This window comes from Ixodes scapularis, unplaced genomic scaffold (genome assembly GCF_016920785.2).
Source record: "Ixodes scapularis isolate PalLabHiFi unplaced genomic scaffold, ASM1692078v2 PGA_scaffold0__279_contigs__length_252992795, whole genome shotgun sequence".
Lineage (NCBI taxonomy): Eukaryota > Metazoa > Arthropoda > Arachnida > Ixodida > Ixodidae > Ixodes > Ixodes scapularis.
This window is the reverse complement of record NW_024609835.1, coordinates 242,842,120-242,863,491: the sequence shown is the minus strand read 5'-3', so window position 1 is coordinate 242,863,491 and position 21,372 is coordinate 242,842,120. Positions and strand designations below refer to the sequence as shown.

Here is a 21,372-nt window from a genome sequence, read left to right as displayed (position 1 = left end):
CGACCGCGGAAGCATCGAAAATGCGTTATTATAGGTATTTATTTGGCGTTTTGGGATTCAATACGTACAGCAGAGATGGAGAAAGGCATGAACAATCCAAATATTCAATGTTTGAAAAAGTGATATTTTTCGCGATTTTTTGCTCTTCAAGATCCGCGTCCTTTCTTAAAAACAACAGAAAAGGCACAGTTTAGGTGGTGTGCTTTCAACATTTTGATCTCCTTCTGTCTCAGGTCTACCACACTTTTTGCTGTTTCATGTGTGTCTCGGTTACTAAAACACGGCTAAAGGAAATTTCAATAAATTGTTTTGGGATGTTGCCTCTTTTGATTTTATTACTGTTTTCGAACAGGGACAGGAATGTAGTGGAAAGTTACATGTCAACACTCACTTTTATATCTGTCATCAGTCATGCGATAAAAAAATTAAATGCTAACACGGCATTATAATCCATGGCAGAAAAGGTTCTGTTTATTTTTTGTGTACCTGCCCCCCCCCCCCGCCCCCACACTCATCTTTAAAGCGAACAATTGAAAACTAGTTTGTTTTTCGAAATATGCAAATTCCTCCGACTCGCCTGTGCGCCCTTCATGCTTCTTGTAGGCGCTGTAGACCTTTCTGCATTTTTTCAGGAGGTTTTGCCACCCCTCCTTCAGCTGCTTTGCGATCCTCTGAGCTCCCTGCTCATTCATTGCATCAGCAATGTCGAGCCACGCCTGCTGTCTCGTGTGTGCAGTTACTGCAGGACCGAATTTTCCCATAATTTGTTCCCTTCTTGCCCCAACTTCCCGAATTAACTTCAATCTCTCGTCTAATGTCATAATGTTTTGCCTCTGTTCGCAAGCCCTCGATACTGACGCCTGGTCCATTTTCAACCGACGTTTGCGGACAGGACACTATCGTCTGCTACCTTGGTTTCTCTACCCGCACACCTGCGTTTTGCTATATATCGCAATAAGACGCAAGATAATCCTAATATCACTTTTAAAAACGAAAAAAAAAGCGAAAGGATGATCTCGTCAACTTTCTTTGTGGTAAGTGTTTGTTTATTTCTCGTTTCTGCGACTTCTGCAGATGACATCGGCAAGGTTGATTCGTATACCGCGCTTGTACTATCTTTTCCATTGGTGGATGCATCGACCGACCGTCGCGGTCAGAACCAGACGCAGCGGCACTGCTTCAGCGTAAAGCTAAGGTTCTCGTCACCGTTGAATTGCTGGCCTCCGGGGATATGTAGAAACCTCGATGCTGTCGGCATACTGTCGGCGCACTGCGAACAAAAAAAGAAAAACGGTTTCCATGTCCCAGCTGTTCACTCGGAACGAAGACTTTATCGAAGATAACCCCCTTTCTCCGCAAAGTAATCGCTGCTCGCGAGTTGGCGTGCATAGTGTAACAAATTAAACCTGTTCGTATCCCGACGCTTGTTAGCAAAATATTTTTTACTCGCCATAAAAACACTTGCAAGGCTGATGTACCGTCATATGTCCTGGGTCCCGGACTGGTGAAGAGTGATGCGTTCGCGGAATGCTGCCGTCGGTTAGCTTAGTTGTCTCTCTGAACTACCGCTTTGCTTGACGTGCTAATAGGTTGATGGTGCGTCATTAATACAACAGCCGGATCGAAATGAATGTTCGGCAGAACCAAGCAGAACTATTAGCCCTCATTAAGCGACGTCGCGGCCATTTTGCTTGTAGGTACTGCTTCTCCCTCGGCGCCCCTGCTCGCCCAGTCACGTGACCTAAAATTCCCCGTTCTAAGGACAATAGTTCACTTTAAACCACGGTTTGCGTTCGAGAAAACGGGCCCTGGAGTTTTATACAGATGGGTCCAAATCGTCGTCTTTTGTAGGGTGTGCTTTCTATTCCGCCTCCTACAGGAAAGCCACACAAGTTGACTGTAGGGCAAGCATTTTCACCCCAGAGCTTTATGCTATTTTACTAGCGGTCGAACATATACTCGACAATAGTATAATGAAAGCTGTAATTTTTGTCGACTCACAAAGTGCCTTATTGGCTGTGTCCTCCCTGATGCCCTCAAAGAACCGCCTTGCACAACATCTACATAATAAGATCAATAGCGCCCTGCGACGCGGTCGGGACATTAAGTTCTGCTGGGTGCCAAGCCACGTTGGGATTTTGGGCAATGAAGAGGCGGATAAATTGGCCGTGTCTGCCCGAGGCTCGTCTATAACATTCAATTGCTTACCCTACCAAGATTTGAAACCACTTCTGAGGAAATCTATTTTTCTCAAATGGCAGCTGGAATGGGATACAGAGAGCAACAACAAATTTCACATTATCAAGCCCGTTCTGGGCGTTTGGGAGAGCTCCTACAACAGGGAACGTCGTGTGGAGGTTCTTCTGTGCCGTCTAAGAATTGGTTACTCCCACGTGACACATCAGTATCTGCTTCGTGGTGAGGATGTTGCACTATGTGAACATTGTGGAGAGCTTCTGACCATATTGCACATTTTGTGGCATTGTTCGTCCCATCAACCACTCCGTCAATCATGTTTTCTCGAACTTTTTAGGGATCATCTCCCATTTCATTCCTCTTTTTTGCTTGGTGATAAACGTTTAGTTCCATTCAGCCGTGTCTTATGGCGCATTCACACTGGATGCGGATCCGCGTTCGCGAAGCGTTTTCGGATGCGGTTGGCGAACGGCTCCGTTCACATACACCAAAACGCGATCGGCGGTTTCTCAGCGGTTACCAATTGCTTCGCCATCTTTCGAGACTTTCGTTTGGCAACCATGTTTTACAATCCAAAATCCACTCTGCTCTACAATCCGAACTGAAGCCGAATCCTCTCGGCTTGCGGCTTGGAAAGAAACATGGACGACTCCACGAGCAACGGCAGTGATGAAGAAGCTGTTGCAGTTGCTTTGGTGACGCTAGTTTTGGCGTCCGCTGAAAGAAGTGAGCGGCGTCGTCCTCGTAGACGGTGGGTCTGTCCTTGCTTCCGTGACCGTGACGAGAATGGACAGGGGGCGAACCTCGTTCCCCTTCTTCGCGAGCGGGACCTTGACTACTACCGGGAGTAAGTAATTCGTTCGCTTTTGCATTGCCTACTCGCGTTAAGACAACATCCCAGATCGATCATGCATATGACGTTATTTTACCAGCTTCGTGAGGATGCCTCCCAGCGCTTTCGATACAATCCTCGGCTTGATCGGCGACAGAATCGGGAAAGAGGACACAAACTTCCGCTAGGCCATTCCTCCGGACGTGCGCCTCGCCCTCACCATCAGGTAATTGCCAGCGAAGTAGGGAGCATTAGATTGAATGCGGGATATAAGGAAAAATGTGTAGTCGTGCAAAGAATGCAGACGCATGTACAGCCTCCAAAGTTTTAACGATGTCGCGCGAACGCCGACCGGCTGGTAGATCAACACGAAATAGGAAATCAGCGAGGCTAGGCATTCGTGTACGCCTCGACCGGCCGGTTGGCGTTCGCGCGATATTGTTGAAAAATCTGGAGGCTGTACTTTCGTAATTACTGGGTTGTACCGAAGTACGTGTCATTTCTAGCCGTCGTGAGTTCTCTCTATCTCGTTGATGATGGGACAGCCAATAATACAGATGCAAGAGAGCACACATCGTTGACGCAAAAATTTGGAAATTAAAAGAAAAAAAAAAAGAAATGGTAATTGCTCCATGTTGCTATTATGGTTTAGTCTGCGCCTGTTTATAGACGCATTCTTTTGCCTCTGTGACAACACATTCCCAGCAGTCGGGGAATATTCTGATTTGTGGTGATGTTAAGTGTACTACTGCTTTCAATATGAATGTACTAATTAAATTCTTCCGAATGTATACTTGGCAGAAATCTCATTTCTTTATTACTGCTCTTTTTTTTTCTTCTTTTTATTAAGGTTTCTTGCCGCTGGGGAGACGTTGAGAAGCGTATCCTACAACTTCTTGACGGCAAGGTCAACATGCTGCGAGATAATACCCGAGGTATGCAGCGCCCTCTGGGAGGTGCTTGGGCCTGTCTATGTGGCATGCCCAGAACAGCCCGAACAGTGGAAAAAGGTAACTTTTTTTTATATCACCACCGCTCACTTCCTCTCTTCTTTGTGCACGGGTAATATAAATAGCGATCATGCAAAGCTCTAGAAAAATGTTCACCTGGTGTAACTTTGCCCAATTGCAGTGTAATTTTCGTTGTTCTGTGGTTGGAACAATGCTGGTGTGACACAAATCAGTGGCCGTGTGTGTTAGTGCACCGCAGCTCAGAGCACGTGGAGCGAAACCTTGTGCTGTATAATACAGGGATCCTGTAATCAATCACCACCCCTACCCATTTCGATCAGATTGGATGAGCATCATACCGGCGTCTGGCCGTGTATGACTACTGTGTTATGCACGTTAAAGACCCCAGCATGAGCTTCCGGAAGTGGGTAAAAGCACGGGAGGCAGCTGAAATGAAGAGCTGACTTGGTGCCAACAGCTGCTTTGGTCACGCTTGGGAGGGTCCTTGGAGGGGGATTAAAGCAGCTGTTGGCACCAAATCGGCTCTCCTTTTCGTCCGATAGCGTCTCTTGGTTTTGGTCATTGTTGGGGGCGTGTACCTCTGTAGCGTCATGTCGACTCCAGAAGCCTCGTACCTCCATGTATGAAACAAACATGCTTCTAAGGTGCTTGAGGCGTGTCCACAGATTATTCGCTCATCGCCTCTGCAGCGAATAACGTATGTTTTGCATGATGTATGAGCAGTGCGACTGCGGCTTTATGGTTCCTACTTGTGATGGCGTAATAATGCGGAGAGCAAGTTCACCTGCCTGCTTCTTGCACGGGGGCTGCGTTGATGTCAGAACGCCGAGCTCTTATTGGCTGGTTGAAAATTGAAAAAAAAAAAAAATAGGGAGTAGACCTCGAGGCATCTACATTCAGGTCTCCTACTATCCCTTCAAAATTCAGTCGAAGCCAATTAGAGCTCGGTTTCGTTCTGACATCACCACAACTTCTGCACAAGAAGCAGACAACTTGCTCTCTGCATAGGGTTATCAAATGTGAACGACAAGCTGTACAGTTTTGAGTGATGCAACCCTCAAATATTTTCTGCCAATGAAAAATTTGAGGTACATTGACTATTTCTCATGTCTCGTGCTGACCAATTCTTCTGTGCATCCTAGCAGGCTGAAGCTTTCAAGGAGAACAAGAAGTAATGTTGAATCTTTATTTTTTCCTTTTTCAATAGATCGCCACTGAATTCGAAGAAAGGTGGAACGTTCCAAACTGTGTGGGAGCCATAGACGGCAAGCACATCACTATCGAGTGCCCTTCACTCTCTGGCAGCCTGCATCTGAACTACAAAGGATCTTTCAGCAAGTCCTTGTTGGCAATTAGTGATGCTAAGTACCGGCAAGTTTCGATTTTTTATTACTAAACGTTAAGTTAATGTACAAGGCAAAAGATATGCATATACAGAATAAAGGCGACAAATCCCCTACTTTAAGGCAAATTATCAGGGAAAGTAGATCTAAAAAAATATTAGGTTGAAAAAAGAAACACAACTGCTCAAAACCGAAACCGGACTAGGGAGGAAGAAGAAATATAGAGGAGGACAGAGTTGGCAGAAGTCACGTGGCTGTGCAACTTGTTTTCTTCAGTCACCATATTTGTGGCTTTCTAGAAGCCACCAAAAATGGGTATCATAAACCATAGAAAACAGCACATGACCATAAAGAAGAAAGTGGGTGCGACTCGAACCGGTCAGTTCTTGATTAGCGGTTTTTCGGGCGGAAAGAAACCAAATTTTGAGCCGCAAATTGTGTTCTGGGTTGTTGGGCTCTTGTATGTCATGTACAAATAAAAACCTTGGCAAGCATAAATACCCCGTCAGTGTCCCTTTAAAGGGCAACTCCGCTCAATTCCAAGAATTTTGGGATATTGAGTTATTTCACATTAAACAGCACTAATACAAGGCACTACGTTATTTCCTTTGTGAAAAATGAGATATATGTTGTACAATCTTTTTTTGTTTCGGTTTTGATTTCTGCTCATGTATTGAGCAGAAATCAAAACCGAAACTTTGGCTTCGTCAGAACGTTGGCCTCGGGCCGCCAAAGACGTGGTACAAAATGTCACATGATCCTCTACGCAATGACAGGCGGCCCTTGGTGGGGCGGGCGTACGCCAGGCGAAAGCGTTATCTGCACCACACTCCACCAATTTTTGGTGTCTACTACATTGAATGAAGGGGTCACAACTTTGGCATCAGTCTGCACGTGATGTGAACAAGCTCCCAGACATAATATTCACAAACGGTGAGAGTGAGATGACGACGACAGTTGTGACTAGGGTGACCACTTTCCTGCCGGCGGAATGCGGGACACCCTGACCGGGGGAGGGGGGGGGGGGGGGGGGAAGGGGGGAGAGTAAGAAAAGGACGGTATGTTCACGACTCAAGAAATAAGTATTAAGGGAAATTCACCAACGTGCACACCCCGAAATCCTGTGCTGTCTGAAAGCGTATTATACACCTGAAAATTGTACGCGGCAATTAAACTAAGATAAGTTTCACTCACAGTGATATGTTTTTGTTTATTTGTAATCGTATCTAAGTTGAAAACATAAAGATCGACTGCACCAGACCCCAATGCATCAAAAGGAAATAAAAAACAGTAACTATTTTTTGGCTTATTGTTTCCTGTCGATATTACTCTTATATTAATATGCTCCTACACAAAAATAAAACCTTATGTTTTTTTGTTTGTTTTTTACCGTTGTGAGTTGCAGGTTTTTTGCCTTCTGTGGCCGTCTTCACTAAAAACAAAGAGCTTTCCACAACAACCTTTTCTCATGATACAGTATGATTTCCAACTAATTACAATAGTTGATTTTTCAGCTTTTGGTGATCAATTTTCGCTTGCAATATTTTGCCATCAAGGGGAGAGGCACAACGGTGCATGTGCGTCAGGTCTCCTGCAAGAACGAAGGTTGCTTCCCGCAGTGCTTGGCAAGAAAATGACATACCATCGAGATTCACACATTTATCAGCGACCTCCGCGGTTCCCCGTTGCCCGTTGTTCGGAAGCGCCACAATTTGCGCAGCGAATGTTACGACAATGTGAAATGCGGGACATTTTGAAGATTTGAGAATTTCTTGCGGGACGCGGAACACGAGCCCTCAATGCGGGACAGTCCCGCGAGTCGCGGTACAGGTGGTCACCCTAGTTGTGACACAGGAAACGGAGGAGACGGCCGGACGGCTCCCAAGAAGCACGCTGCGTAGGCACGTTACGATAATCACGTGAACGCCGCTGAGCACTGAGAGGACATGTTGCAGGCGTAACATGTTATGCTCGCCGAAAGTGTTAAAGGGGTAGTGCAACAATTTTAATGTTGAAAGAATGGGCACCTTGTATTTTTTATAATGTTTATGAAAGCTCAAGTAACCAAAAACGTGTCTAATTGCCCCGAAAATCTGCTATTCCGCTGCGTAGATGCAAAGAAAATACTCATTATTTGCTGCTCTGCAGTCGCGTGTCGCGCTTACGGGAACTACGATGACATTGTTTCTGGGTATATGTGAAAGTCAACCAAACCTGTCCCCCCCTGCTGCCACACTCGCTGTCAGCCGAGTGGCGAACCGTCTTTTGTGTCGATCGCTTGCCGCAAACCTTTAACGATGCTAATCCTTTAGAAGTCGATAGTTGCGGAGGAAGCAGCTTACGTCTCTGAAGCGAGTACCGATGCACATAGAGTGAAAGGTCAAGCTGCGGAGCCCAGCAAATCATGGGTTGAATCCCCAACTCTGCCCGGTTTGATCTATATTAGCATTGTACTTGCATGCGGCCAAATATCATTGCTGTGTGGTGCTGAATAAAGGGATAGTGAACCGAAATTAGGATTTCAGAAAACAATGCAGGAGCTGTAGGCGGGACGCTGCAATCCCTACAAAACTACTCGTAAGGTGATATCTTGAATGGACAGCCGTATTTTCATAAAAAGAGGTCGAGATTGAACGAGGCCGACGAGGTGAGTGATGTGAAGATATCTCGTTTCCTCCTCTCTTTGCTTTGCCCCCTCAAGGCGGCGAGGCAGAGAACATGCGAGGCCGTTCCCTCTCCTTCTCGGAGAATCAAGACGTAAACATTTCTGTCAAATGCGCCTCTTCTTTTTTTTTTGGGGGGGGGGGGGGGGGGGGGTGGGAGGGGGGATTACGGCCATCCGTTTTAGATATTGCTGTACGAGTGATATTTTGGTGTTTGTAGCATCCCGTTACACACTTTTGCCACCGTGTTTTCTGGAATCCAGATTTTGGTTCAGCATCCCTTGAACGAACACAGGTTAGCGGTTTGTATTGCACTGGTTAAATTTATAATCTACAGCCCAGATGCCCGCTGCGGCTGACTAACTTTCAGCTGTCTATACATACACACAGCACAATTATTATTATGAGGTCCAGCTCTTGCATTTTAGTTGGTTACTGCTAATGTTAAAAAAAAATCCCAGTCTTATCCCAGGTTCCTCTACGTTGAAGTTGGCCATCACGGAAGTGAAAGCGAGGGGGGCATCTTTGCCCGCAGCAAGATCCAGCAGCTCATCGTCTCTGGGGAGCAGGGACTGCCTTCTCCAACAGCTGTTGGAGAAGAAGGGGAACTACCCTACTACCTGGTGGGGGACGAGGCCTTTCCGCTAAAACCTTATCTGATGAGGCCATACCCAAGAAAAAGTATGTAATGCCTGGCTTTTTTCATGTCGTATTTTTAGCATATCGTTCAAGAATAAAATAATGAACACCATGCCGCCACCTTTTATTGTTGTTGAATACAATTGTTTGAGAAGACATTTACAGTGTAGACCGCATATAACGTATGTCGCGGGAGTCGCGAAAATCCGCACTATAAGCGGTACCGCGTTATAACCAAAACATCAATTTTTCAGGCCAAAATACATGCCATGAGACAACTTACCTTTGTAAAACAATTTATTTTATGTGAGATGAAAAATAAAGCTTAGTTTGAGGAAAGTCTTTATTTTACCAGACTAGTACACTTCTCTCAAGTGTGTCACACATTTTGAAAGAAATGAGCGGCTTTTGCCTGGCGCAGCCTTTTAGCGGCGTCGCGGGTTGCGGACGGACGTTGCAAGCGCTCAGGATTGCTAACCCTAATCACTTTTCTCCGGAGATGAAAACGCGTGAAAATTCGCATCCTTCATACGGTACGCGCCAGTAATACCTTGAACTTGAGCACACGCATGAAATGCGCCAAATAAAAATCCGGGCGAGGTTCGAGCACACAAATGCTTAGAAATCACCACTGTAGTCGAAGTAAACAAACACGACGACACGGGCGTTTCTGCCGTCTTGAGAGCGCCGCCACGACATCGCCGCTCGAGGTGGATCTTCCCTTCTAGTACGTGCTGGGTTATCATAGCGACACACAGCAAAAATTCACAGTAAAGGATAGCGCTTTTACGCGGAACGATGAGATGAACGCCGTCTAAGACGACGATCGCAACGTTGATCACAACCGATGCCATGTTTGCGGAGAAGCAGCCGGCCCGCGACCGGCATGCGACGCGCGCGAACACTTCTCGACCTGCGATTGGTCTGTCGTTGCGGTTGTTTTGGATGTTTTCAAGGAAGCGGATGGACGCACGCACGTGAACGACACGTGCGTGCGTCCCTCCGTCGCTAGGGCACCTGAAGCCTCTCTCTTTGCTTCTCCCGCTTCTTCGAGCAACCTCCTTGCCCCGCGAGTGCCGCTTGCGCAACGCTTGCGGCTCGCGCCGTCAGCGCCGTTATCTAGTGTCGCACAGGGAAGCGTGCTCGCTGCTCCGGTCGTCGGCGTGGTCGGCAGGCTGTGCCAGAAACCGCACTATAACCGGTATTTCCCTTCGCGCGCCTGCGTTTTAAGCGGTATGTAATTACATGGAGTTCTATGGGAGGCGAACCGGTGGTTTAAAAAAAACACGTTATACCCGGTCCTGCACTATAAGCGGTTACGTTGTAAGTGGTCTATACTGTATCACTAATATACCGTATTTACTCGAGTAATAGCCACACTATTTATGGACAGGGCTTTTGCATCTACTTTCCCACAGAACACATATCCAGCCAATCATTGCACTGAGCATAAATAACATAGCGAATAGCCAGATCGAGAACACTATTCTCCATGCAAATGCAATCTTCGCAGATGGTATCTTCGCATGAAGACATTATCTCTGTCCTGTAAACAGCTGGTGCTTCGTCTCGGGCGATTCTGGTTTTTGCGCATGCACAGTGCGCACACCTGGTGGGGGCAAACGCGGGCTTGTTCGTAAACAGTGTGCTGATAGATAGACTATACATGGCTTGCACTCGTGTCACATCAGTGGGCATCCCCGCAGGGGGCACCTGTGAAAGCAGGTGTTTGGAGAGTGGCGTCTCCACGGACCCCGAGCCATGCGGGTTCGCCCGCCCACGTCTGGCTGTGCGTGGCTTTCCCGTGTCCGAGGAAAAGGGCATCCTGGTGGTTGAGCCGAGCCCGGGGTAGGTTTGGACCCTTCGGGGCCCCCCGGGTGAGGCAATACACCACTTCGGCCCCTGCTTCTCGTAGACGGGAGTCCTGGTAAGGCCCGGCCAGGATGATTCAGTCTAGTCGCCTTTTCTTCTACTATCCCCTCCGATCTTTCACTTTTACCTGTCCTGTTTCCTTCTTTTCCTTCTCATTTCTCTTGCTCCTTTTTCTTCCCTCTTTGGCGGCAAGGGCTAACCTTGGGTGGCAATAGACCTCTTGTCTGGACCCACACTAGGTTATAGTGTCTTGGTAGCACTGATAGCGTAATGTCGTCAGCAAAACCCTTATTGCTATGGCGCATTACCTATCCCCATGTTGGGCTCCGTGGTGGGTGGTGCGCTACAGATGCCGAACGCCTTCCCATTTCTTATGGGTTCTAAACTAAACCAAAAACCTGATCGGGCCCTGAAAAGGGTCCGGACCGAAGTACACGTCAGAGAAGCATTTGCACCCGTGGAGAAGTTTCCCCGATTTCTCGTCATGCATTCCGAAACGGAAAAACCTTTATCCAAGTTATCCCCGTTCCTGGTCTCTAAGACTCTTGAATCTGTAATCGGAAAAAATTTTAAAGCAAAAAAAATGCCATTGGAGATCTCCTCGTTGAAGTTGTAACCGCTCAACAAAGCTTAGACCTGCTGGCACTCAACGTGGTGTCTGACTACAGGGTTACTGTATCACCCCACCGCACTTTGAACACTATAAAAGGCGTAATATCAGAAGATGACCTGCTAGAATCCCCCGAAGATGAAATTGTTGATGGCCTTCGTGACCAAGGAGTCATTGCTGCCAAACGAATTTCTTTTCGACGGGACGGCCAAGAGGTGAAGACAAAGCATGTCATTCTGACTTTTGAGCTGAGGGCGCTTCCGGAATCAGTGAAAGCCGGATATCTGAACTGTAGAGTACGGCCATATGTGCAAACCCTCAACGTTGCTTTCATTGCCAGAGATATGGCCATAGCGCACAGAGCTGCCGTGGGAAGACAACATGTGCCAAGTGTGGCAAAAATGATCACCCTGCAGAGAATTGCTCTAATGCACCTTGCTGTATCAACTGTGGTGAACCTCGCCCTGCTTATTCCCGATCGTGCAAAAAATGGAAACAAGAAAAAGAAATTATAACACTCAAAGTGAAAGAGAACATCTCATTCCCCGAAGCCAGGAAGCGATTCTCCTTCCTGCAGAAGGGTTCTTACTCTTTGGTGGCACGTGCAGGGGGTGTGCCATCAAAGTCTTCGGTAGGAATCCAGGTCTGTCCTAATGACCTGGTGATTCCACCACCTCCCCCTGCCTCACAAAGATTCGCTCCACGACTCCGTTTGTCGTTGGAACCGAAGAAACCACAGGGGCCTCCAGATGGTGCAGAGGCAAGAGATGCCTCTGTGCCAATGGATGGGAGAGAAGAGGAGAGGCGGCAACACCAGCCTCAGGGAGAAGGCACTAGTGCCTCTTCCATTCTAAAGGACGGGCCATCGAACGATGTGCCTGCCTTGGTCACTCGGACCCCTCCCAAGAAGAAGGAGGGTAGTTTTCGTTTTAAGGCTTTAGGAGAGGCCTCGACACGTAAGGAGGTGCCCGTACCAGCTGCTCCCTCAGCCGTTCCGCCTGAGGAGGAGCGGATGGAACTTGGTGAACCTCCTCCCCCTTGTTCGGTCCCACCTGATGACGCAAGGCTTATTAAAAAGTCATCCCAGAAAAAGCTCAATCCGCGAGTAATCCCACCCAAACCGCCCCAGGGCACTTAGGGCAGGTTTCCTTTTTTCTTGTGTTGTTACTTTAAACCGTTTTTAACATGAACTCATATAGTTTTATACAGTGGAACTGTAGAAGTCTTCTGCAAAATATTGATGACATTCATTTCTTTCTGGATGAGCTACAGCCCATTGCTGTGTGCTTGCAGGAGACATATCTTAACAACACCCATACAAATGTTTTTAATCGTCACCGCGTTTTTAGAAAGGATCGGGATTCAGACCACTCTTCAGGTGGTGTTGCCATTGTCGTACGGAGTGGCATAGCATGTGTGGAAGTTCCTTTGCGTACATCACTAGAAGCTGTTGCGGTACGTGTTCTTGCTGATCGTCTCATTACGGTTGTGTCCTTGTATTTGCCACCTCATCGTCAACTGCATCTTCATGAACTTCAAGGATTGGTTCAGCAACTCCCAACGCCTTTTTTAATTTGTGGTGATTTTAATGCTCACAGTCCCATGTGGGGCAGTAAGCGCCTTGACTCTCGTGGCGCTGTTGTAGAAAGATTTTTATTGTCCTCAGACGTATGTCTTTTAAATAAGAAAGAACCAACGTTTTATAGTTCCACTCACAATTGCTTCACATCCATCGACCTCTCCATTTCATCACCTTCATTACTTCCCTGCTTTTCTTGGAAGGTTTTAAAGAACCCTTTTGGGAGTGATCATTTCCCGGTTGTAATTGAAAGCCTCGTTCCTCTGCCGTCTATTTTAAAACGAACCCCTAGGTGGAAACTGGACAAAGCCGACTGGGCACTCTTTAAACTTGATGCAGTGCTTGACCCGTCAGTTCTAGCAAATTTGTCACCTGAAGAAGCGACAGTGTATGTTACGGAGCAAATCATAAGTGCCGCCCAAGACGCCATTCCTCGCACCTCCGAAAATTTACCCAAGAGGTGTAGGCCTTGGTGGAATGAAGACTGTGCCACCGCAAGGAAAAAGCAGCATAGGGCATGGGACACCTTTCGGAGGTACCCTACTCCTTCAAATAAGATAGAATTTAAAAGACTAAAAGCAAAGGCCCGATGGACTATGAGAAAAGCTAAGTGGAAGTCCTGGACCAGGTATATTTCCTCCCTAAATAGTTTTGTCTCAGAGAAGGAAGTTTGGGATAGGTACAAAAAAATCAAAGGGGATTACCGTTGCTTTGTTGTTCCTCTATTTAGCTCCCCTGCTAACTCGCTGAAAGATGTGGCTAATGTGCTTGGACAGCACTTCGAGAATGTTTCCAGCTCCCGAAATTATCGGACGGAATTTAAACGTTTTAAAGCAAATGCAGAATGTCACCGTATACCCATGTCCGGTTGTAGCTCTGAGCCATACAACACTCCTTTTACAATGCAAGAACTAGAGGTGGCTCTGGGCTCCAAGAAGAGGTCGGCTCCGGGCCCTGATGGAATCCACTATGAAATGCTCCGTCAACTGTCTCGAGAATCGCTCAACACACTACTAGATTTTTTTAACTATCTGTGGGAAGCAGGCTACTTTCCTCAAATGTGGAAACAGGCGCATGTAATTCCTTTGCTGAAAGCTGGGAAGGACCCTTCGGACCCCCGTAGTTATCGTCCAATCGCGTTAACGAGTTGCCTTGGCAAAACCTTTGAACGCCTCATTAATGGGCGGTTAATTTATATTTTGGAGCATAACCACTTCTTTGCTAATAACCAATGTGGTTTTTGAGAAGGGCGCTCTACTTTGGACCACATAGTCCGCCTGGAAACAACAATACGTGAAGCTTTCATAAATAGGCAACATTGTGTCTCTGTTTTCTTCGACCTGGAGAAAGCATATGATACGACATGGCGGTATGGTATCCTTCATGATTTATATGCCTCTGGGGTGCGTGGTCGCATGTTGCGGTGTATAAGCAGTTTTCTGACAGGTCGCTCCTTTCAAGTTCGACTCGGCACCACACTATCCGACCAGTATGTCCAGGAAAATGGTGTTCCGCAAGGAGGTGTACTGAGTGTCTCCTTGTTTGCCGTAAAGATAAACTCGTTGTCAAAGGTAATTCCACCTTCCGTTTCATACTCCCTCTACGTGGATGATATTCACATCTCTGCCTCTTCTTGTAATTTGTCTAGCTGTGAGCGGCAACTGCAGCTTACCATCAACAGAATTAGTAAGTGGGCTGACGAAAATGGGTTTAAGTTTTCAGCTGAGAAGACTATCTGCGTGCCATTTTCTCTGCGTCGGGGGCTGTTTCTAGATCCAGAACTGACACTAAACAGGGTTCCTATTAGTGTAAAAACGGAGCATAAATTTTTGGGCATAACCTTTGATAAAAAGTTAAACTTCGTTTCCCACCTGAAGAACCTGAAGAAGAAGTGCCTTAAATCAGCTAATATTCTTAAAGTCTTAGCGCACAAGTCATGGGGATCCGACAGAATATGTCTGCTACGCCTGTACAACTCCCTTATCCGGTCACGTCTGGACTATGGTGCTATAGTTTACGACTCAGCGAGGCCTTCTGCACTTAAAATGTTGGATCCTGTGCATCATCTCGGTTTAAGGCTCGCTACAGGTGCCTTCCGCACATCGCCCATTCCTAGCTTGTACGCTGAATCTAATCAGATGTCACTTAGGCACAGACGACGTTATCTTGCTGTGACTTATGCTTCCAGAATTTTGTCCTATCCAAATCACCCAACTTATGGTGCCTTGCAACATTCTCGGTTTGCTCGTCTTTTCGAACATAAGCCCAGGGTTGTACCGCCTTTAAGTCTTTGCCTTGAGGGCATTTGTACATCTCTTGACCTCACCCTTGACGAGACCGACCTTTTGCAGAAGGGTGAAAATGAAGCTCCGTGGAGTACGTTGCCCGTCTTTTGCGATTGGTATTTTACTAGATTTAATAAACATAACGTCCCCCCTGTGGTGATTCAACAAGAATTTCTTGAGGTGCAGAAGAAGTATGATAACTACTCCCAATTTTATACCGATGGTGCTAAAACATCGCATTTTGTAGGATCAGCAGTTTACTCTGAAGGATTCAGTAAGGCTCAGCGTCTCAAGGAATGTGCAAGTATTTACACGGCAGAGCTCTATGCAGTGTTGATGGCCTTGGAATATATCCTCATCAGCAAGACAATGAAATCTATTTTATTCGTGGACCCTCAAAGTGTGCTCACCACACTTTGCTCAATAAAGGGAAGTAAAAATAGACTGGCACAACTTGTCCGATCTAAGGTACAATGTGGTCTGCGGCTTGGCCGAGACATAAAATTCTGCTGGGTGCCTAGCCATGTGGGGATCCTAGGTAATGAAAGAGCAGACGAATTGGCCACGAGCTCTAAGCACCTACTGCCAACCACCTCACAGATTCCATTTCAAGACATGAAGCCCTTGGTGAAATCATCAGTTTTCCGGCTATGGCAATCGGAGTGGAGTCTGGAATGCGAAAACAAACTTCGCAGGATTAAACCAGCTCTTGGTATATGGGAGAGTGCATCCCACAAAACCCGCCGCCTTGAAGTTCTTTTGTGTCGTCTTAGAATTGGACATTCCTTCCTCACCCACAAACATCTGCTCAGGGGGGAAGCCCCACCCCTGTGTGATGAATGTGGGGAGCGTTTGACAATTTTACACATTTTGTGGCTGTGCCCAGGGCTTGAGCAAGAACGACGTACACATTTCCTCGAGTTTTTTTCCCACCAGATTCCTTTTCACCCAGCGCTGCTAATTGGCGAGACTCCTATAGTACCATTTGATCGTATCATAAATTACTTAAGAAAAACCGGCTTCCTACTAGAGTTGTAATTTTAACTCTATTAATTTTAACCTTGTCATATGAACCTCTTTTCGGTAATTCATATAAAAAAGACCCGAGTATGTCCCAACTAAACAAGCTTGGCGCAGTATGGCCATAGTAGCTTTGCGCCATAAAGCCCGTAATCAATCAATCAATCAATCAACATCAGTGGGCATCGTGAAAAACCTTGCCATTGTGCATGTACCCTGTGCAGCTTATGCTTTCGCACCACCAATTTTTTTCTCGCAGCCAGAACAAGTAGGAATGACTATTGCTGCAGTGCGAGGACATCACGTGCAAGCGATATAAAAATGTTGTTTTGGCTTGATTGCAGAAAACAGTCCAGCCTATAAAGCCTATAACTCTGTGTTTTTGTTCTCGTCCGTGTTATGCACAATTTCTTTTATTATATTTCCACAAATGTAGCAATTTGGCCACACAAGCAGCAGTATTTGTAAGATTAGTAGGCACTATATGTGCAACTACCAGAATTAGTGATGCACAAACCTTAGCGCCTCATTACTATTCAGCAGCCGCGATACTTGAAGCTTTAAAGGATCATTTGTGTTTCAATCATTTCCATGATTGAAACACTTAGTTCTATTTCTAAAATACTCTCAAAGCTACCCACCAAATATTATCTCGTTATTGGGAATTTAAATGACATTTTAATTGCATGACCTTTATTCATTATGACAATGTTACAACATGCACTCTTTGTCTGGAATGATCTTTAGCAGCTTCTTAGTTTGGTTATTAGGAAAGATTAAAAACTTATAGAAAGTTTTCATTTACACTTTTATCCTCCTTTGTATCATGCTCACGCAACTTCACATTACCACATTCGAGGTGCCCTTTCTTGAAGACTTCACAGCTCCTTTGCTAAGATATTGGCTCTAACATTACAGGCCTCACTGCAAGAGCTGAAGACGCTCAACCTTCTGCCTCAGAGCCGTCCAATGAAGAACCACAAGACGATGGAGTGGATGACCAGCTTCCAGATGATGAAGGTGACGCAAGTGACCAAGGAAAGAAAAGGGAGTTGAGGCGCGGCGACGGAAGATTTTTAATTACCGCTTGAGCCGTGGCAGGAGAGTCATAGAGAACACGTTTGAAATTCTCGCTCAGAGGTGGCGAATATTGAGAAGACCCTTCAGGGCAAGCGAGGTGAATACTGACAAGATTGTTGCAGCCTGCGTTGTCCTCCACAATTTTTTGCTAAAGGAGTCTGAAGCATCGGCTGCCGCCTACTGCCCTTCTGGCACAGCCGACCAGGAGGACTGGGAAGGTCGAACAACTGAGGGCACGTGGAGAAGGGACGCAGCCAGCAAGAACGCTGGACTGCGAGGCATCCCCAGAAGAGGCTACAATTCAGCCAAGTATGTTTAATTTTACTCGGTATGTTACTACAGTTGTGTTTATTTGTGTCAGGCTAGTAGAGGCAATGAAGCAGTTTTCAGTGGCTAAGAAAACAATGCGAGTCATTGGAAATGGGCCACATCAATATCAGCGATGTGATTGCTGCACCATTTGTGCCAAACTGCGCCGCTTACCCTGCTACATTTTGCCGAAACTGGGGGAATCTGCGCCAACGTTGCGTCTAAACTTTATTTCACCTTAATATTACTGAAAGTCAAATAACTCCGGCCTCACCGCTCAAGTGAACCGATACAATATGCTGTGCGAGTTTTCAAAATGTTTTCTTTGTCGACTCAAATGACATACTATTCCATTGCATTTCTTACGAAAGACTGACAGTACTCGGAAGTTTCGCACGAATTACCATGTTCATCGTCCGTACTGGTGGAGGGTCGATTAGTCTCTTTGAGTGCGCTTTTCACCAGGCACTGGTGTACCGCAGAGAAGCGAAAAGCGTGCAGTACTCATGTACGATAATAATCCCTGGGGAATGGATTATTATAGTTTATTTTGTCCACCGTGCCTGCACCTTTACATTAATAGCATTGATAAAGTCGGCATCGCGATTTTGCGTCTTGCTTCGCCGCAGTACACACTCCTCCACAGCCAGAGCCGTATATGAGGAGAGCCTGGCCATTGGGTGTGGCGACGAAGGTGCTGGAGAGGAGAAAAGTGAAGGGAAGCGAGGAGAGTGCTGAAGGAGTGAGAGAGAAAGAAGGAAGCAAAGAGGAGACGACCACCATTTTGACGCAACAATTGTAGGCGAAAATCATTGTTGAGGCTACGCGTCGTCCCACTCAGCTGGGAAGCAGCCGGGAGTTCTTGCACATGCGCTCACGCCTTGCGCCGCCGGCTGATTGGCTCGCGTGGGAAGGCCGCCATTTTGCCAGAATGGCGTCAGCGTTACGACTTGTTTCAGTCTATTTGAAACATCTTCAATCATTTCCTTGATTTGATATTTGAGGTTGTTTTATTTGCAGGGAGGCATACGAGATGCGGGACAAGCTTGCCCACCATTTTGTGACTGGAGGTGCTGTCCCCTGGCAAGACAAGATGGTCATGGGGCCTTGTGACAACTGACTTAGAACAAGAAGTCTCTCTTTCACACTTTATTAGTTTGGCACTCAGTAGTCTGGGCCGTAGAAGTGCTCCCGCTGAGCTTTGTACATCAGGTCCTCAATGTCATGCATTATTTCAATTTGTTTTGTCTCATGGAGGGTTCTTATTCTCCCGGCAAGGGACGCACAGAAGTGATGAACTGGATCTTCGGGGCCACCTGCCTTCCTCGCACGCCTCTCCCATATCTCCTCCAAAAGATTTACGCAGGTGCCAACAGGGTCCTGCATGTTGGATCCGCTTGAATGTGGCCTGATGGAACGAAATAGTGTAAAACAGTTTTATAATAACTAGAGATTGTTCACCTTGCTTTGTTGATCAGTTGCTGCTGGTCTCTTGGCTCCTCTTTTTGCCTGCATTTGTTTGAGTGAAGAGGACAGAACAGCAGCTCGTTTTATTTCCCATATGTATATATCCCCTGTGTTAATGTTGTGTAATGGCTTCTGACTTTAGTTTTAACTTCCTATGCAAATTATGAAATTCAAGATTAGGCCAAACCTTTGGCAGGCAGAACAAACTTAGATTAGAAAAGTGAGGCTTACACTGGGCCGTCTTGCTCCGCAAGGTTTGGCAGAATGCTGTCAGCAGGCCTGCCAAAGAGTAAATGCAATGAAGCTTTGATGCAAGGTTGTGCGGCTTTAATAAAATGATCCTAATGTCAACTCACGACTCCATCTCGCTGTCATCGTGCCGAGTATTCCTTGAAGAAAAAGTGAAAGCCGTTTACAACTCCCTGTAAGACCGAATTAGAGCGCAGCTCTTGAGGAGGAGGAGGGAAGGGTACTGGGGGGGGGGGGGGGTGAAGTGACCTGGGGGGGGGGTCACGTGACCTTGGGGGGTCACGTGACGATGCCGATGATGTCATCAGTGACGTCACTGATGACGTCATCAGTGATGATGACGATGACGATGCGGATGCCGGTGACGTCATCAGTGCACGTGACCTCGGCGGGGGGGTCACGTGACCCCGGGGGGTGGTCACGTGACCCCGGGGGGTGGTCACGTGACCTCGGGGGGTCACGTGACCTTGGGATGACCTTGGTTACGCCGACGCCAACGCCGCTCAAGCCGGGAACGGGCCCCTAAGAGCTGCGCCCTAAAAAGGCATTCGGCCATCAAACTATATCAACGGTAGCTTTCAGCAGGGCACTGAAACACTTGGGACCCACCTTCCACACCCCAGATGTCCACCGCTGCTGGTGGCACCGCTGGTGCTGGCACTACTGCTGGTGGCACCACTGCTGGATTCACCACTGCTGGTGGTGGTGGCGCCACTGCTGTTTTGAGCACCACAATAATAAATCGTTGAATGACAACAAACACATGTGAAACATAACTACTTTGTTCATCTTTTCGGTTACTTTTTGTTGTATGAATATTCAAGAAAAAATTTTTAAACAAAGGGTCAATGCAAGATGTCTCGCTTCGTTAAGTGTTTCTTGAATTTCCTTTTAATTTTATCTATTTAAAAGGTTTGTGTGACTAACCTTTCCTCTTTATCAAACTCCAGGTTTGTGTGAAGTCTGAAATTGCATGGGGAGTAATAATATAGAACTTCTCAGTTATAAAATTAACATTGATTTCATAAGAGGCATGGCTACATACATTGGATTGGGGGAGACTGGTTCCATGATCTCCATCATCTATAAAGTGAGGCCATGTTATTTTTCCGACCTGGGCTGCTCCCGCTCCACTTTTCATGGAGCATGTTATCTTGTTCTTGTGTTTTTGGTACGTGTCTTTAGCGTTTTTGAACTTGTTGACGAGGTCCACACCTGCAGAAATGAAACGGTCATTCATTAAGTTCTAACAGCAAACCGTGACTGGCTGTAAAAAAAAACGATTGAATAATGGGTGAGGCCATGTTCTATTTATTTTTGCAGGCTGAAAGCGTTAACCTGGGTTGGCAGCGCGAGTATTGCCTGAAGTAAGCAAATGTCCGGTCCAACACGTTCTCGTAAGAAAATATATCTGGGCGAATGCCCTCGAACAGCTGAATACTGACATATTTGCGTCGCACTAGAAGGAGGGATGTTCAGAATTCACAATTCAAGAACATGTGTTTACTTATTTGAGACTTCTAATGGAACGTGAGCGGTTTTCGGGGCACGACCAGGACCAACTTGCTTATAGACCCCTTTCAAAAAATCTGGCAACAGCGAAAATCCGCTGAACGAGTCCAACAACATTGGGCGGCCGGCGCCATTGGGAAGGACCCTGTTGCGGCCGGCATGGTTGTTTTGACTGTAGCGTTCTTGTTTCGTCGATCCCTTAGCCTCTGTATGGCTGCAGGTAGCGTTTTCCCGATCATGGGTTGGGTGAACGACCTTTCCCAGCTCCCAGCCGTCAAAGATTATGAGGTATATCGCTTCTTCAAGAGCCGATCGGACTCGAAACGACAATTCGACAGAAGTTACAACTTTCTCGTTGAGGTGTTCGTGGTCGCAGCATCTATAAAGGCCAACTACGCAAGAAAAAGGTAATTACTAAGATCTTTGTAGTTACGACATCAAACATGTCATCAAAAAATAATAGGAACCGGTTATAATTTACGGGCTGCAGTTAGAAGTCGCCAGTACTCTCCGGATGTGCGACAAAACAGGCGCAGGGGTCCCGCTTCGCTGTCGCTCGGACAGTCGCGCGATGAAGCACACCGCATAAACGCGACGAGCGAGCGACCAAGGCGAGGAGCGTCGTTTTCTAGAAATCCCAAACCAAGCGACGCGACAAGCGACAGTGAAACATTTTCGTTGCTCGTAGCCGACTTTCGTCGCTTGTGCCATCGCTTGACTCGTCAAATCGCATTTTTTTGCTTGG

At 46.7% G+C, this 21,372-nt stretch overlaps 1 protein-coding gene and 1 pseudogene across 1 annotated transcript; one reads left to right on the top strand and one right to left on the bottom strand.

The window, feature by feature from the left end:
* The first annotated feature begins 3,138 nt into the window (after positions 1-3,138).
* On the top strand, positions 3,139-8,694 carry LOC121047835 (annotated as a pseudogene).
* A 9,969-nt stretch (positions 8,695-18,663) lies between these two features.
* Positions 18,664-20,562, bottom strand: LOC120845433. The gene is made up of 7 exons (XM_042294515.1): positions 20,547-20,562; positions 20,250-20,330; positions 20,043-20,078; positions 19,725-19,904; positions 19,223-19,255; positions 19,098-19,145; positions 18,664-18,807 (listed from the first exon to the last, which is right to left on the bottom strand). The coding sequence occupies exons 1-7, from the start codon at positions 20,560-20,562 to the stop codon at positions 18,758-18,760; spliced, it is 444 nt and encodes a 147-aa protein (XP_042150449.1). The 3' UTR covers positions 18,664-18,757.
* Positions 20,563-21,372: the final 810 nt, after the last annotated feature.

Bases quoted from the DNA above. Each gene is read 5' to 3' on its own strand.
- LOC120845433 (XM_042294515.1), bottom strand. The intron at 20,079-20,249 runs GTGGAGCGGGAG...ATGCAATTTCAG, and splicing joins GATAACATGCTCCATGAAAA to ACTTCACACAAACCTGGAGT. The intron at 19,905-20,042 runs GTTAGTCACACA...GTAACCGAAAAG, and splicing joins GAGTTTGATAAAGAGGAAAG to ATGAACAAAGTAGTTATGTT.